This window comes from Amblyraja radiata, chromosome 1 (assembly GCF_010909765.2).
Source record: "Amblyraja radiata isolate CabotCenter1 chromosome 1, sAmbRad1.1.pri, whole genome shotgun sequence".
Taxonomy (NCBI): domain Eukaryota; kingdom Metazoa; phylum Chordata; class Chondrichthyes; order Rajiformes; family Rajidae; genus Amblyraja; species Amblyraja radiata.
The window spans coordinates 150,551,201-150,569,405 of NC_045956.1; the positions used below are offsets into that span (position 1 = coordinate 150,551,201).

General features: G+C 47.3%; 1 protein-coding gene across 1 annotated transcript in view; it reads left to right on the forward strand.

Annotated features, from left to right (window-relative positions):
- The window catches only part of adamts12 (ADAM metallopeptidase with thrombospondin type 1 motif 12), a 596,791-nt gene that overhangs the window by 396,868 nt on the left and 181,718 nt on the right, over positions 1–18,205 (forward strand). Inside the window, exon 14 of the mRNA XM_033032714.1 lies at positions 13,460–13,580. Coding sequence (XP_032888605.1) covers positions 13,460–13,580 — 121 coding nt within the window. The remainder of the gene's footprint in view (positions 1–13,459; positions 13,581–18,205) is intronic.

The window sequence follows — 18,205 nt, forward strand, 5'->3', positions numbered from 1 at the left end:
CATTCCCCCTTCTCTCTCCCCTCCTCTCTCTCACCCTTCTCTATTTATCTCCCCTTTTCTCTGTCTCCCCCCTCTCTCTCTCCCTTCCCTCTCTCTCCCCCCTTCTCTCTCTTCCCCACTTATGCAGAGCGGCTATGGAAGTTGAGAAAACTGGCACTAACAGCAAAGATAGACACAAAATGCTGGGTGACTCAGTGGGGCAGGCAGCATCTCTGGAGAGAAGGAATGGGTGGTGTTTCAGGTCGAGACTCTTCAGACAGTCTTCAGACCTGAAGAATGGTCTTGACACGAAACGTCTCCCATTCCTTCTCTCCAGAGATGCTGCCTGTTCCGCTGAGTTACTCCAGCTTTTTGTGTCCATCTTCGGTTAAAACAGTTTACAGGTTCTGGTGTTTTGTGCGTGGGAGCTTGCTGTGTGCGTTCCGAGGGAGAGTGGGGGCTGTCCCGAGGGATGCGCACCTTTGGCCGCTAACAACTCGGTGCTTGGGTTCAGATTGCCCAGTCCCGTATGGCTTGTGTGGCTGCATAATGGGGAGAGAAGGGGGGGAGAGAGAGAGAGAGAAGGGAGAGAGAAAAGGGAGAGAGAGAAGGGGGAGATAGAAGGGAGGGAGTGAAGGGGGAGAGAGGGGAGAGAGAGGGGGGTGGAGAGAAAAGGGGAGAGAAAGAGAGAAGGGGAGAGAGAGAAGGGAGAGAGAAGAGGGGAGAGATAAGGGAGAGAGTGATGGTAGAGAGAGGGGAGAGAGAGAGGGGGGGAGAGAAAGAGAGAAGGGGAGAGAGAGAAGGGGGAGAGAGAGGGGGGAAGAGAGGGAGAGGGGGGGGAGAGAGGAGAGAAGGGAGAGAGGGGGAGAGAGAAGAGGGGGGAGAAAGAGAGAAGTGGAGAGAGAGGAGAGAGAGGGGGAAGATAGGGGGAGAGAGAGGAGGGGGAGAGAGAGGAGGGGGAGAGAGAGGAGGAGGAGAGAGAAGGGGGAGACAGAGAAGGGAGAGGGGGGGAGAGAGAAGGGGAGAGAGAGAGAAGGGAGAGAGAGAAGGGAGAGAGAGAGGGGGGAAAGAGAAGGGGAGAGAAAAGGGGGAGACAGGAGCATCGGGGTTATTTTCCCACACAATCCATAGGTGATTGGGCAATCTGAACCCAAGCACCAAGTTGTAAGCGGCCGAAGTTGCGCATCCCTCGGGACAGACCACTCTCCCACGGCCACCCCCCGAGGGCTGCGGGTCGGATGGAGTGGAGGTTTGGGACAATGTTCATCCCTCCACAGTGATGTGATGGACGCGGGGTTCTGGACCAATCGCTGACAAGTCCCTGCCCCCCCCCCCCCCCCCGGCAACGTCATGTCCGTTATTGGACTTTTCTGTTGAGTGGAATTCGGTTCGTTCGCTTGTAGGCGACGCCGCCTTTCGGGTAGGTGGTGTTTCGACAGACCGGCCATTCGGTCAGTTTGCTTTTAGGTGACGCAGATTTTCGGTTAGTTGGCTTTTGGGCATTCTGCCCTTTCAGTTAGTCGACGTTTCGGCTTCATACTCTTTCGGTTATTTGACGTTTCGGCCTCGTTTCCATTCGGTTATTTGGCTTCGACTTCTTTGTTTCGGCTTCTCATCCGTCGGCGCCACGTCCGCACACGGTTGGGAAAGCTATTATGCTTTTAATTTATATCTGGAAAATGAAGCTTGCTTATTGATCTCAAACTTTTTAATATCCCCTTGCCCATGCAACATGATACTGGAGCAAATGCTAATTTCATACCAATAATTTAATTCAGATTGCTGGCCTTGATTTATTTTTCTAACATTTTTCATCAAGCTGCCAAAAAAAGTCTAATGCTACTGTGGGACCTTGATGTGTATAGATTGTTGTTGTGCTTGCTTACCTAATGAAGGGGAGTGAACATTATTGTAATTTAATTTAGTTTAGAGATACAACGCAGAAACAGGCCCTTCAGCCCACTGAGTCCGCACCGACGATCCCTGCACATTTACACTATCCTACACACACTAGGACCAATTTTACATTTGTACCAAGCCAATAAACCTACAAACCTGTACGTCTTTGGAGTGTGGGAGGAAACCGAAGATCTTGGATAAAACCCATGCACGGGGAAAATGTACTAACTCCATACAGACTGCGCTCATAGTCGGGATCGAACCCGGGTCTCCGGCGCTGCAAGTGCTATAAGGCAGCAACTCTACTGCTGTGCCACCATGCCTTGTCCCTCATTAAATCCATGGTTAGGACAAGAAAGATTCAAACACCTACATGTGACTCTCTCTTTTTCCACGGAAGTGAGGATCTTCCTCACACTAACATTAGTCATAGAGCGATACAGTGTGGAAACAGGCTCTTTGGCCCAACTTGCCCACACCGGCCAACAATGTCCCAGCTACACTAGTCCCATTTCCCTGCGCTTGGTCCATATCCCTACAAACCTGTCATATCCATGTACCTGTCTAAAGGGCCTGTCCCACTTTTCCGAGTCCTCTGCCGAGTTGAAAGGACCTTAAAAAAAACCAAGATTTTTGTGATCTACGAACTCCTCCTCCCGACTATCTTTTTACTCGTGGACTTTTTTGTCATGCTGGAAAAAACGTCCCGACTTACCTGATGCCGCGAGTACCTACGGCTGGCATAACGAGCCGCTACGATATATCTACGGACTCCTACAGCCTCCTACGTACTCGCTACGGACATTCTCTGAGTTTGGATCAAGGGGAAAACTCGGGAGAATTCGTTAGTAACTCGGGAATATGGGACAGGCCGTTAACTGTCTCTTAAACGTTGGGATAGTCCCAGCCTCAACTACCTCCTCTGGCAGCTTGTTCCATACACACACTACCCTTTGTATGAAAAAGTTACCCCTTAGTAAAGCAAACTATGTAATTTCTGTTGATTGTTGAATCTTTTTTCCAATCTTGTTCATTTTCATTTTCAAATATATCACCTAATAGAAAGTTATTTAAAAGTAACAATGCCCATGTTCTGTTAAACATAAGAGAACCAACAGAGTTAATTGTTTAAGAAGGAACTGCAGATGCTGGAAAATCGAAGGTAGACAACAATGCTGGAGAAACTCAGCGGGTGAGGTAGCATCTATGGAGCGAAGGAAATAGGAACGTTTCGGGTCGAGACCCTTCTTCAGACTGATGTGAGGGGGGGGGGGGGGGGGGGGCTGGAAGAAGAAAGGAAGAGGCAGAGACTGTGGGCTGAGGGAGAGCTGGGACTACCTGAAATTGGAGGTCAATGTTCATACCGCTGGGGTAAACTGCCCAAGCGAAATATGAGATGCTGCTCCTCCAATTTGTGATGGGCCTCACTCTGGCCATGGAGGAGGCCCAGGACAGAAAGGTCAGATTCGGAATGGAGGGGGGAGTTGAAGTGCTGAGCCACCGAGAGATCAGGTTGGTTATTGTGAACCGGGCGGAGGTATTGGGCGAAGTGATCGCCAAGCCTACACTTGGTCTCACCGATGTAGAGCAGCTGACACCTAGAGCAGCGGATGCAATAGATGAGGTTGGAGGTGCAGGTGAACCTGTGCCACACCTGGAAAGACTGCTTGGGTCCAAGAATGAAGTCAAGGGGGGAGGTAAAGCGACAAGTGTAGTATTTCCTGCGGTTGCAAGGGAAAGTGCCCGGAGAGGGGGTGGTTTGGGTGGGAAAGGACGAATTGACCAGGGAGTTACGGAGGGAGCGGTCTCTGTGGATAGCAGACAGGGGAGGAGATGGGGTCCGTTGGAGATGGAAGGGGTCATCACTCCTCCCCTTCCCAGCTCTCCCTCAGCCCAATCTCTGCCTCTTCCGTTCTTCTCCCGCCCCCCCCCCCCCCTCACATCAGTCTGAAGAATGGTCTCGAACCGAAACGTCGCCTATTTCCTTTGCTGCATAGATGCTGCCTCATCCGCTGAGTTTCTCCAGCATTGTTGTCTAACAACAGAGTTCATTGATGAGCTCAGCATGAGATGGCTTTTGGATGTACGGTAATGAGTATTTTAATGAATACTCCAGTATGCTAATGGCATTAAGTAGGTACACAGTCAATAATATTGAGGAGGAGGAACAGGAACAGCAGGAAAGTAAATGGTTTGAATTCATTAGAGAGTGCTTTCCTGAATCAGCAGTATGTTAGTTATCTGAATCTTTGGATGTAATGGTACTCGATCTCAGACACAAATTCAATCTCCAGCCATAGATCAACATACATGAAAATGAACAGATAGCCAACATCATTCACAGAAGGTAATACACAGATAATATCACTACTAAAGTAACAGATGCTCTCCTTTATCATATGTTGATATGCACTAAATTCAATGGTACAGCATAGGCTAAACAGCCACATCCAGTTTAACCAGTGGAGCAGCCAAAATGTGTAGAAAGGAACTGCAGATACTGGTTGATACCATAGATAGACTCAAAATGCAGCATCTCTGGAGAGAAGGAATGGGTGACATTTCGGGTCGAGACCCTTCTTCCAGTTTAACCAATTATATGTCAGTGACCAATGCACACATGTCATGATTTTGTATGTGGTGCATGGCATTTTATCAACGGAAAGGGTTATTACTTTGTTAATATTGTGATACCGCAGGTTTTGGTCGATTTCTGAATATTTACAGCATGTTTAAGTTAATCGTAAGATCAACATTTGTTGCCCATCATTAATTCCTCACAAATGAGACACCCTCTTGAACACATTTTCTGAGAAGGCACTTCACAATATTTTAATTTGTTGTTAGACATAGAAACATAGAAACATAGAAATTAGGTGCAGGAGTAGGCCCTTCGAGCCTGCATCACCATTCAATATGATCATGGCTGATCATCCAACTCAGTATCCCGTACCTGCCTTCTCTCCATACCCTCTGATCCCCCTAGCCACAAGGGCCACATCTAACTCCCTCTTAAATATAGCCAATGAACTGGCCTCAACTACCCTCTGTGGCAGAGAGTTCCAGAGATTCACCACTCTCTGTGTGAAAAAAGTTTTTCAAATCTCGGTTTTAAAGGATTTCCCCCTTATCCTTAAGCTGTGACCCCTTGTCCTGGACTTCCCCAACATCGGGAACAATCTTCCTGCATCTAGCCTGTCCAACCCCTTAAGAATTTTGTAAGTTTCTATAAGATCCCCTCTCAATCTCCTAAATTCTAGAGAGTATAAACCAAGTCTATCCAGTCTTTCTTCATAAGACAGTCCTGACATCCCAGGAATCAGTCTGGTGAACCTTCTCTGCACTCCCTCTATGGCAATAATGTCTTTCCTCAGATTTGGAGACCAAAACTGTACGCAATACTCCAGGTGTGGTCTCACCAAGACCCTGTACAACTGCAGTAGAACCTCCCTGCTCCTATACTCAAATCCTTTTGCTATGAAAGCTAACATACCATTCGCTTTCTTCACTACCTGCTGCACCTGCATGCCTACTTTCAATGCCTACTACATTGACGACTGCTTTGGTGCCACCTCCTGCACCCACACACAACTGACTGACTTCATCCACTTCACCACCAACTTCCATCCGGCACTCCAATACACCTGGACGATTTCCGACACTTCCCTACCATTCCTTGACCTCACCATCTCCATCGCAGGGGACAGACTTCTGACCGACATACATTACAAACCCACTGACTCACATGGCTATCTGGACTACACGTCTTCCCACCCTGGCCCCTGTAAAGACTCCATCCCCTACTCCCAATTCCTCCGCCTACGCCGCATCTGTTCCCAGGATGAGACATTTCATACCAGGGCATCGGAAATGTCCTCGTTCTTCAGGGAACGGGGATTCCCCTCCGCCACCATAGATGAGGCTCACACCAGGGTCTCATCCATACCCCGTAACACTGCTCTCTCTCCCCATCCCCGCACACGCAACAAGGGCAGAGTCCCTCTGGTCCTCACCTTTCACCCCACCAGCCGGCAAATACAACACATAATCCTCCGCCATTTCCGCCACCTCCAACGTGACCCCACCACTTGCCACATCTTCCGATCTCCCCCCATGTCTGCCTTCCGCAAAGACCGCTCCCTCCGCAACTCCCTCGTCAATTCTTCCCTTCCCTCCCGCACCACCGCCTCCCCGGGCACTTTCCGTTGCAACCGCAAGAAATGCAACACCTGTCCATTCACCTCCCCCCTCGACTCCATTCAAGGTCCCAAGCAGTCGTTCCAGGTGCGACAAAGGTTCACCTGTATCTCCTCCAACCTCATCTACTGCATCCGCTGCTCTAGATGTCAGCTGATTTACATCGGTGAGACCAAGCGTAGGTTGGGCGATCGTTTCGCCGAACACCTCCGCTCAGTCCGCAATAACCTACCTGACCTCCCGGTGGCTCAGCACTTCAACTCCCCCTCCCATTCCCAATACGACCTCTCTGTCCTGGGTCTCCTCCATTGCCAGAGTGAGCAACAGCGGAAATTGGAGGAACAGCACCTCATATTCCGTCTGGGGACCTTGCGTCCTTATGGCATTAACATTGAATTCTCCCAATTTGGCTAGCCCTTGCTGTCTCCTCCCCTTCCTTAACCCTCTAGCTGTCTCCTCCCACCCTCCCATCCGCCCGCCCTCGGGCTCCTCCTCCTCCCCTTTTCCTTCTTTCTTTCCCACCTGAAAGTCTGAAGAAGGGTTTCGGCCCGAAACGTCGCCTATTTCCTTCGCTCCATAGATGCTGCTGCACCCGCTGAGTTTCCCCAGCAATTTTGTGTACCTTTGCCTACTTTCAATGACTGGTGTACCATGACACCCAGGCCTCGCTGCATCTACCCTTTTCCTAATCGGCCACCATTTAGATAACAGTCTGCTTTCCTGTTTTTGCCACCAAAATGGATAACCTCACATTTATCCACATTATACTGCATCTGCCAAACATTTGCCCACTCACCCAGCCTATCCAAGTCACCTTGCAGTCTCCTAGCATCCTCCTCACAGCTAACACTGCCCCCCAGCTTAGTGTCATCCGCAAACTTGGAGATATTGCCTTCAATTCCCTCATCCAGATCATTAATATATATTGTAAATAGCTGGGGTTTATATAAACGGGTCAATGGTTGAAAGGGTCAAGAGCTTCAAATTCCTGGGCGTGCACATCTCTGAAGATCTTTTCTGATCCGAAAACACGAATGCAATTATCAAGAAAACTCATCAGCGCCTCTGCTTCCTGAGAAGATTACGGAGAGTCAGTTTGTCAAGGAGGACTCTCTCTAACTTCTACAGGTGCAGAGTAGAGAGCGTGCTGACTGGTTGCATCGTGGCTTGGTTCGGCAATTTGAGTGCCCTGGAGAGGAAAAGATTACAAAAAGTAGTAAACACTGCCCAGTCCATCATCGGCTCTGACCTTCCTTCCATCGAGGGGATTTATCGCAGTCGCTTCCTCAAAAAGTCTGGCAGTATCATCAAAGACCCACACCATCCTGGCCACACACTCATCTCCCTGCTACCTTCAGGTAGAAGGTACAGGAGCCTGAATACTGCAACAACCAGGTTAAGGAATAGTTACTTCCCCACAGCCATCAGGCTATTAAACCTGGCTCGGACAAAACTCTGATTATTAATAACCCATTATTTGTTATTTGCACTTTACCAGTTTATTTATTCATGTGTGTATATATTTATATTATGGTATATGGACACACTGATCTGTTTTGTAGTAAATGCCTACTATGTTCTGTGTGCTGAAGCAAAGCACGAATTTCATTGTCCTATCAGGGACACATGACAATAAACTCACTTGAACTTGAACTTGTAACTCAGTGCCTCAGGTTCTGTTAACATGCTCGTAAAATATCCTGAAATCTTGAATTAGCAATAACTATACAGTTCGGGCTAATCATATTGAAACTAATAATAGTGCGATAACTTAGTGAAATGTTCCCCCAAATGCCTGAAAACAAAACAGAATTACTCTATATCCTGTAGCTCCGCTCTCACTCCCCATCCCCCCACTCGTAACAAGAACAGAGGTCCCCTTGTCCTCACCTTCCACCCTACCAGCCGTCACATACAGCAGATAATCCTCCGACATTTTCGCCACAACCAACGGGATCCCACCACTGGCCACATCTTCCCATCTCCTCCCCTTTCGGCTTTCCGCAGAGACCGTTCCCTCCATAACTCCCTGGTCAATTTGTCCCTTCCCACCCAAACCGCACCCTCTCCTGGTACTTTCCCATGCAACCGCAGGAAATGCTACACTTGTTGCTTTACCTTCCCCCTCGACTCCATTCAAGGACCTAAGCAGTCTTTCCAGGTGCAGAAGATCACCTGCACCTCCTCCAACCTCATATTTTGCGTCTGTAATGGGCCTCCTCCATGGCCAGGGTGAGTCCCACCACAAATTGGAGGAGCAGCACCTCATATTTCATTCGGGCAGTTTACACCCCAGTGCTATGAACATAGACATTTTCCAATTTCAGGTAGTCCTTGCTTTCTCTCCTCCCCATCCCCCCCCCCCCCCCCCTTCCCAGCTCTGTCACAGCCCACTGTCTCTGCCTCTTTCTTTCTTTTTACCGCCCCCCCCCCCCCCACATCAGTCTGAAGAAGGGTCTCGACCCGAAACGTCACCTATTCCTTCGCTCCATAGATGCTGCCTCACCCGCTGAGTTTCTCCAGCATTTTTGTCTACCTTCGATTTTTCCAGCATCTGAAGTTCTTTCTTAAACATACTGTTAAAACTGGTTACCTTTAATTATTCACTGTATATGAGAAACAATCATTGATGATCGTGGTGTCTAGTAATTCAGTGAGAAATCATAAGGCCCCATTTTACATTGGTCTTTCTGATTCAAATGGGAGAGGCCATCTAGTACCGGCGTCTGAAAAATAAATTTCCATTTTATTTGAACAGAATCAAAATAACTTTTCTTTGATGAGGACCACACTATGCTAGATTTTAATTACAGGAAGGCCATCCTGCCATCCAATCCATGTGGCAGAGCATTTCTTTATTGAAACAAAGAAGAATCGAATATAGGAGCAAAGAGGTCCTTCTGCAGTTGTACAGAGCCCTTGTGAGACCACACCTGGAGTATTGTGTGCAGTTTTGGTCCCCTAATTTGAGGAAGGACATTCTTGCTATTGAGGGAGTGCAGCGGAGGTTTACAAGGTTAATTCCCGGGAAGGCGGGACTGTCATATGCTGAGAGAATGGAGCGGCTGGGCTTGTACACTCTGGAGTTTAGTAGGATGAGAGGGAATCTCATTGAAACATATAAGATTGTTAAGGGCTTGGACCCGCTAGAGGCAGGAAACATGATCCTGATGTTGGGGGAGTCCAGAACCAGGGGCCACAGTTGATGAATAAGGAGTAAGCCATTTAGAACAGAGAATAGGAAACACTTTTTCTCAGAGAGAGTGGTGAGTCTGTGGAATTCTCTGCCTCAGAGGGTGCTGGAGGCAGGTTCTCTGGATGCTTTCAAGAGAGAGCTAGATAGGGTTCTTAAAAATAGCAGTCAGGGGACATGGGGAGAAGGCAGGAACAGGGTACTGATTGGGGATGATCAGCCATGATCACATTGAATGGTGGTGCTGGCTCGAAGATCCGAATGGCCTACTCCTGCACCTATTGTCTATTGTCTATTGTCTATTGTCTATGGCTGGAGTAACTCAGCGGGTCAGGCAGCATCCCTGACCCACGGAGTTACTCCAGCATTTTGTGTCTTTTTTTGTAAATCAGCTTCTGCAGTTCCTTGTTTCTACATGTCTATATTGACACCTGCTGAGGTACCAAACAGACATCCTGTCTTCAGTTCTTGTTCTGTACAATAAATGGCAGCCTTGATATTAACTCGGCCGACAAGAAGGAATGATCGTGAAGAGGTTGGGAAATGTCAGAAAGGCAGTGTCCAAATTAGATACTAGGAACTGTAGATGCTGGTCTATAAAAATGTCCACACACAAAGTGCTGGAGTAACTCATTGGGTCAAGCAGCATCTATGGAGAACATAGGTAGGTAATGTTTTGGGTCAGACTGATTGTGGTAAGAGGTAGGAGAAAGTTGAAAGACAGGGGGGGCAGGACAAAGCCTTGATAGCTTGATAGAGGTGAGGGACGTTTTTGAAAGGTAGATGTTTGGACAAAGACCAGAGATGAAAATACAAAAGATGTGAGATAAGGATAGGAGTTGATCATTGTGAAGACAGATGAAGGAATATCAGTAGAAGGAGAAGGGAGAAAATGGTGTGCGTCCAGGTGGAGCACAGTTAAGAGATGGGGGTGGGGAAGGGGGTGGGGGGATTGCACTCCTGCCTTTCTTATGCAATAGTTGGACTCCTGCCTTCCTTAACAAAAGGAATAGCTCTATACGTAGCTTTCTGGTATCAGTGGTCCAACAAGTTACAACATTAGATTTTATAATTCGGACCGCTAGGCTGTAGGGGGATGCATTTTGCAATTATTAATTTTTAACTTAATTATTGGTCTTTTTAAGTATTTATTGCTCTCAGGTAGTGTCCACATTGTATTCTATGTATTTTCTGTCTGCGTTCGTTTTGAATCTGTGGGTTTGTTGGTTGGGAGCTTCTGGACATCTGAATTTCCCTGAGGGGATCAATAAAGTATTTATTATTATTATTATTATTATTAATTGCAATTCCACTGGGATCATGGGACTTTGATTTACCATTTACAAGAGCAAGCAGCATGGAAACAAGGAAGATTGTGATTGTCCTGAGGGAAGCATGTCTCATTGGAAGCAAGTGAATGTAATGCACTTGGGCTTTTCCCATCACATGTCAAATTTAAAATCTCATAGTTTCTAAAGACAAAGGATGCTTTTTAGTCCACTGAGCCTCTTCAAGTTCACAGAGCACCCCTATCAGTTCCACATATTTCCCTACTTTGCTTCATCTCTACCTGCTCATCATTTTCTCTCTATTCTTTTGTCATCCAACTACACTTAAGGGTATGATAGCAAGTTGGTCACATTACTAGACTTGCATTACTGAGACCTAGACTAATGATCTGGAGACAAGAGTTCAAACCCCTTCATGGCACGTGTGGAAATGAATTTCCAGGGGGGTACAATGGCACAGCTAATAGTGCTGCTACCTTACAGCGCCAGAGATCATATTTTTAAAACTTTAGTAATCATGTTCACAAGTTCACAAGTTATAGGAGTAGAACTAGGCCATTCGGCCCATCGAATCTACTCTGCCATTCAATCATGCCTGATCTCTGCCTCCTAATCCCATTTTCCTACCTTCTCCCCATAACCCTTGACACCCGTTTTAATCAAGAATTTGTCTATCTCTGCCTTAAAAATCTACACTGACTTGGCCTCCACAGCCCTCTGTGGCAATGAGTTCCACAGGTTAACTATCCTCTGACTAAAGTTCCTCCTCACCTCCTTTCTAAAAGAGTGCCCTTTAATTCTGAGGCTATGACCTCTGGTCCTAGACTCTCCCACCAGTGGAAACATCCTTTCCACATCCATTCTATCTATGCCTTTCATTATTCTGTAAGTTTCAATGAGGTCCCCCCTCAACATTCTAAACTCCAGCGAGTAGAGGTCCAGTTATGTCAAAAGCTCAACATATGCTCACCCACTCATTCCTGGAATAATTCGTGTAAACCTCCTCTGGCCCCTCTCCAGAGCCAGCACACCCTTCCTCAGATAAGGGGCCCAAATTTGCTCACAGTTCTCCAAATGTAGCCTGACCAGTGCCTTATGGAACCTCAGCATTACATCTCTGTTTTATATTCCAGTCATCTTGATATGAATGCTAACATTGAATTTGCCTTCTTGACTACTGATTCGACTTGTAATATTAAAAATTCTTAACATTTGAAAATCTAGTTTTATAACTTCCTGGAGATCCGCTATGCCATACTGGCGAGTACCCTTGTGAATAAATCACTGCTCCTGATGTTCTGGTTTCCTCCCAACTCCCAAATAAATCTAAAAGGTGCCCGATTCAAAACGTCGCTTATCTATGACCTCCAGAGATGCTGCCTGGCCCGCTGAGTTACTCCAGTACATCGTAATCTACGCCAGATTCCAGCAACTGCAGTTCCTTGCATCTCCGAAAGATTGGTAGGTTGATACAGGTTGGTAGGTTAATTGGCCACTAAAATTTGCCCCTATTGCAAGGGAGGAGTTGACAATAACAGAGGGAGAATAAGAATGGGATTAATGCAAGATTTGTGTAAATGGCCAATTGATTGTTGGTGTGAACTTGGTGGGTCAAAGAACCTGTTTCCTTGCTGTAACTCTTTATGACTCTATGACGGCTTTACCGAACATCAAGTCTTTGGGATATGGGAGAAAACCTGAGAAAACCCGTGCAGTTACAGGGAGCATAGACAGATTCCACACAGAGAACACCCCAGATCATGCATAGACGGATTCTACACAGAGAACACCCCAGATCATGCATGATACTAGGTCGCTGAAGTATGTGGCGGCAACAATAACCACTGTGCCACTGTGATCCAACCCCTCACTGCCATGAACTGATCTGTGCTCCATAACTAGAAATGTTTCATTTTCCACCTATAATGTTTTCTAAATAGTACCCAGAATGACATTAAATGCAGCAGTGTGGTGATTTTTAAAAATAGTCACCTTTTATGTATAGTCATTCTTTTTCTAATTTTAGGGGTGTTAAAGCATGATTTATTTTGCACTGAAGCAGTGGCTCGATCCGAAACGTCACCCATTCCTTCTCTCCAGAAATGTTGCCTGTCCCACTGAGTTACTCCAGCATTTTGTGTCTATATTCGCATCTGCAGTTCTTTCCTACGCATTTATTTTGCATCGTTATGCCCTTGTCCCACTTAGGAAACCTGAACGGAAACCTCTGGAGACTTTGCGCCCCACCCAAGGTTTCCGTGCGGTTCCTGGAGGTCGCAGGTATTTGCCGGAGGTTGCATGTAGTGGAAGCAGATAGGGAAACTGACAAAAAAAACTCCGGGAACCTCCGGGAACAGCACGGAAACCTTGGGTGGGGCACAAAGTCTCCAGAGGTTTCCGTTCAGGTTTCCTAAGTGGGACGGGGGCATTAGCTAGAGAAGCTCATGGTTCAGATACGGATCATGATCAATTACAGAGCTCCAGCAGCAGCTCTCTCGAACAGGCTCAGTGATGCATTTAACTTCCACTAACATTGCTCCTGCGATTCCTTGAGTAATTTAGTTACCATTGTTCCGAACAGTCAGACTATTATCATGTCAGATCCTTCGAAATGACTGAAAGAGGGAAAAAAAAGTCATCCAATTTATGAATGCGAAACTGGCAATCACGATCAACGAAAGAAGATAATATTTCTGAAAATGCTGATGCTTCCAAATCAGTGAAATAGTTGTGGAATATGGTCAACATCGTTATACTGTGAACCATAGGGAATGATGATGTACAAGGGTCGGTATCAACATGATGGGCTGAAGGGCCGATCTAAATTGCTATATGACTTATCACTCTAATGATTTGATAGAGGAAAATAAAAAGTTAAATTGCTTGTGTTTGTTTCTTCCAGACTGTCGGCTGTGACTACGAAATAGAATCCAATGCAATTGAAGACCAATGTGGGGTGTGTCATGGGAACGGCTCCTTCTGTCAAACAGTAAAGAAGACTTTTGAAGAGAGCGAAGGATTAGGTAAAAGAATTGATCGATAATCCTATTTCTAGACTGCTGTATTGTTAACATTTGAGAGAATATGGGCATGTCCCTATGTACCTTGTGTTATGTGAACATCCCCACCTGTGCCAGACTCGCATAATGGCTTGGTTGATGCTTTCACCCCAGTACCTGTTATTGGTGATGGGTGGTCACATTTTTCTAGCACCCAGCTCCTGGTGCACACCTGGCCCAGGTTCACAACCCCCAGCTTCAGCAACACACAGCGTATCCATGGTCCTGACCTCAGCCCAGACCACACATCTGTTCCTGGCCTTGGGCAAGCGCACACGTCTGTTCCTATCTTGGCTCAGGCGTCTGTCTGTTCCCACCTCTGCCCAGGCCACACATCTGTTCATGACTCCTACCCAGAGCTCACATCTGTTCATAACTCAGCTAAAGACATACAACAGGAGCATTTTCCCAACTCCTGCACAGACCGCATATCTATTCCTGACCTGCCCTGACCGCATATCTCTTCCCAACCTAAGCTAAGGACACACATCCGTTCACAAACTCAACCGGAAACATCTGTCCCAGACTGTGGCCCAGACCACAACTCAACCGGAAACATCTGCCCCAGACTGTAGCCCAGACCACACATCTGTTCCAGACTGTGGCGCAGACTACACATTTGTCCAAGACTGGGCACAGATATCCATCTGTCCCAGACTTTGGAATAAACCACACATCTGTCCCAGATTGTGGCCTAGACCACACATCTGTTCCAGACAGACCACACATCTTGCCACAGACCACACATGTTCTGGATCTCGCCTTGGGACCACTCATCTGTTCTTGATCTTGGCTGAAACCATACATCTAGTTCACATTCCTAGACACACTAGATACCGCTTCATGTTCTGACCCTTGATCCATCCAACCTACATTCTCAAACCCAGTTTGGATTGACTATCTGGCCCATGTGTCTGGCTGCCAGCCCTGGCTGCTCACCTGGCCTGTGAGATTGACTTTCAATTCCAGCACACATTCCCAGGTCTCAGGTCTTGCTACACTTCCGGCCCATCCTCCCGAACCCCATCTACAGCCACATACCTGCCTTACATTCCTGATTCCCAATTCTGACTGTACAAATCTCACATTCCTGACCCTCATTACTGCCCACACATCAGGTCCATGCCCTTGATCCCTGGCTCCACTTAGAGACATAGAGTCATATAGTGTGGAAACAGGCCTTTAGGCCCAACTTGTCCACCCTTACCAACGTGCCCCATCTACACCAGTCCCACCTGCCTGCTTTTGGCCCGTATCCTTCTAACCCTGTCCTATCCACGTACCTGTCCATGGTACCTGTACCATGTTTTTTAAACGTTGTGATAGTTTCTGCCTCAACTATCCCCTTCGGCAACTTGCCATAGGTTCCATATATCTACCACTATTTGTGTAAAGAAAGCATCCCCTCAGTTTTATATTAAATCTTTCCCCCCTCACCTTAAACCTATGTCCTAGAGTCATAGCGTGATACAGCATCGCCCTTCGGCCCAACTTGCCCACATCGGCCAACATGTCCCCGTTACACGTCCCACCTGCCTGCTTTTGGTCCATACCCCATCCAAACCTGCCCTATCCATGTGTTCAAGAAGGAACTGCAGATGCTGGAAGATCGAAGGTACACAAAAATGCTGGAGAAACTCAGCAGGTGCAGCAGCATCTATGGAGCGAAGGAAATAGGCGACGTTTCGGGCCGAAACCCTTCTTCAGACTGATGGGGGGTGGGGGGGAGAAGGAAGGAAAAAGGGAGGAGGAGGAGCCCGAGGGCGGGGGGATGGGAGGAGACAGCTCGAGGGTTAAGGAAGGGGAGGAGACAGCAAGGGCTAGCAAAATTGGGAGAATTCAACGTTCATGCCAACCGGACGCAAGCAACCCAGGCGGGATATGAGGTGCTGTTCCTCCAATTTCCGGTGTTGCTCACTCTGGCAATGGAGGAGACCCAGGACAGAGAGGTCGGATTGGGAATGGGAGGGGGAGTTGAAGTGCTGAGCCACCGGGAGTTCAGGTAGGTTATTGCGGACTGAGCGGAGGTGTTCGGTGAACGATGAGACCCTGGTGCGAGCCAGGGCATCGGAAATGTCCTCGTTCTTCAGGGAACGGGGATTCCCCTCCGCCACCATAGATGAGGCTCGCATCAGGGTCTCATCCATACCCCGCAACACTGCTCTCTCTCCCCATCCCTGCACTCGCAACAAGGGCAGAGTCCCCCTAGTCCTCACCTTTCACCTCACCAGCCGGCAAATACAACACATAATCCTCCGCCATTTCCGCCACCTCCAACGTGACCCCACCACTCGCCACATCTTCCCATCTCCCCCTATGTCTGCCTTCCGCAAAGACCTCTCCCTCCGCAACTCCCTTGTCAATTCTTCCCTTCCCTCCCGTACCACCCCCTCCCCGGGCACTTTCCGTTGCAACCGCAAGAAATGCAACACCTGTCCCTTCACCTCCCCCCTCGACTCCATTCAAGGACCCAAGCAGTCGTTCCAGGTGCGACTAAGGTTCACCTGTATCTCCTCCAACCTCATCTACTGCATCCGCTGCTCTAGATGTCAGCTGATTTACATCGGGGAGACTAAGCGGAGGTTGGGCGATCGTTTCGCCGAACACCTCCGCTCAGTCCGCAATAACCTACCTGAACTCCCGGTGGCTCAGCACCTCAACTCCCCCTCCCATTCCCAATCCGACCTCTCTGTCCTGGGTCTCCTCCATTGCCAGAGTGAGCAACACCGGAAATTGGAGGAACAGCACCTCATATTCCGCCTGGGTTGCTTGCGTCCGGATGGCATGTACGTTGAATTCTCCCAATTTTGCTAGCCCTTGCTGTCTCCTCCCCTTCCTTAACCCTCGAGCTGTCTCCTCCCATCCCCCCGCCCTCGGGCTCCTCCTCCTCCCTTTTTCCTTCCTTCTCCCCCCCACCCCCCATCAGTCTGAAGAAGGGTTTCGGCCCGAAACGTCACCTATTTCCTTAGCTCCATAGATGCTGCTGCACCCGCTGAGTTTCTCCAGCATTTTTGTGTACCTGCCCTATCCATGTACCTGCCTAACTGGTTCTCAAAAGTTGAGATGGTCCCAGCCTCAACTACCTCCTCTGGCAGCTTGTTTCATACACCCACCACTCTTTGTGTGAAAAAGTGACCCCTCAAATACCTATTAAATCTAGCCTGCTCAACCTCTCCCTATAGCTCAGACCCTCTAATCCTGGCAACATCCTCATAAACCTTCTCTGTACTTTCCAGCTTGACAACATCTTTCCTATAACGATTCCTATGTCCTCTGGTTCTTGATGTATACTTGGCTCACATTCCCAAGCCACAGATTCTATGTCATGCTTGAACACAGCTTTGGACTGATTGTTTCCTTTAGGACATGGACTGGATTTTAAACACACTTATTGGGCTCTGGAGTATCAAGATATCTTGAAAGGTTACAAACACATCCAAATGTGTGTCCATTTTGACATGAATTGAAAATGCACTGTTCTCTTTTTGCTGCAAGAATAATTATTTTAAGCTAGCCTCCTTATTATCGCCGTTGTGCAGGAACTAAATTACTGCATTGACTCATGCCTTGTTTGAAACCAATATCTAAGTTACCATTGTTAGCACAGTTGTTAATGTTGCTGAACTAATTTACCATTTGGTCCCAAGGTGACTGAATTTCGACTAATCTGATCACTTACTCACCAACTGCAACGGTGAAGCTTTGCAACGGAACCTTTACATAAGGGGAGGGTGGGGGTCACTCATTTTCATTTAACCTTATTCTCATGACTGATTGCGGATTAAAAATCGCAACTATCAGTCATTGAAGCTTATCCTTAGGGTTTCAACCCATGTTTTGGTTAATTTGCAGTTTATTCCTTTACTTTTATTTTTGTTAATGGCTAGCAGGCTGAGCAAAGACAATCATATACAAATTGGGTTGGCAAGATGTTAGCACTAACCCAGTCACCTTGGACTAAAATTAGAAACCATCCAAGCTCTTTTTGTTTTAAAGAGATTCATATATCTGGATGTCTCATTTCGCGTTTTTTTCCTCCTCACATAAGTTATTCAAGTCGGGATCTTTCACCAGTCTGAAGAAGGCTCCCAATCTCACTGGTCAATAGAATCTCAATGGTACTTTCTTTGTCACATGTACCAAGGTGCAGTGAAATTCAATTTCAAAATATGTGTGGAATGGTTATTATTTTCTGATTTCCTCAGAGAATAAATGTTGGCCTAAAAATTGGAGTGCCGAATGGGTGCTGGGTTATCCAAGAGCTACTGAAAATTTGAATATTGGGACCTTCACCCAGAAGGTTGTGAATCTGTGGAATTCTCTGCCACAGAAAGCAGTGGAGGCCAATTCACTGGATGTTTCCAAGAGAGAGTTAGACATACCTCTTTGGGCTAACAGAATCAAGGTATATGAGGAGAAAGCAGGAATGGGGTACTGATTTTGGATGATCAGCCATGATCATATTGAATGACGGAGCAGGCTCAAAGGGCCAAATGGCCTACTGCACCTATTTACTATGTTTCTATGTGTCTTGCCTTATGGCTTATCATGGTTTCCTTCCTTCTGCAAAGTGTTTAAAGCCTGACCTA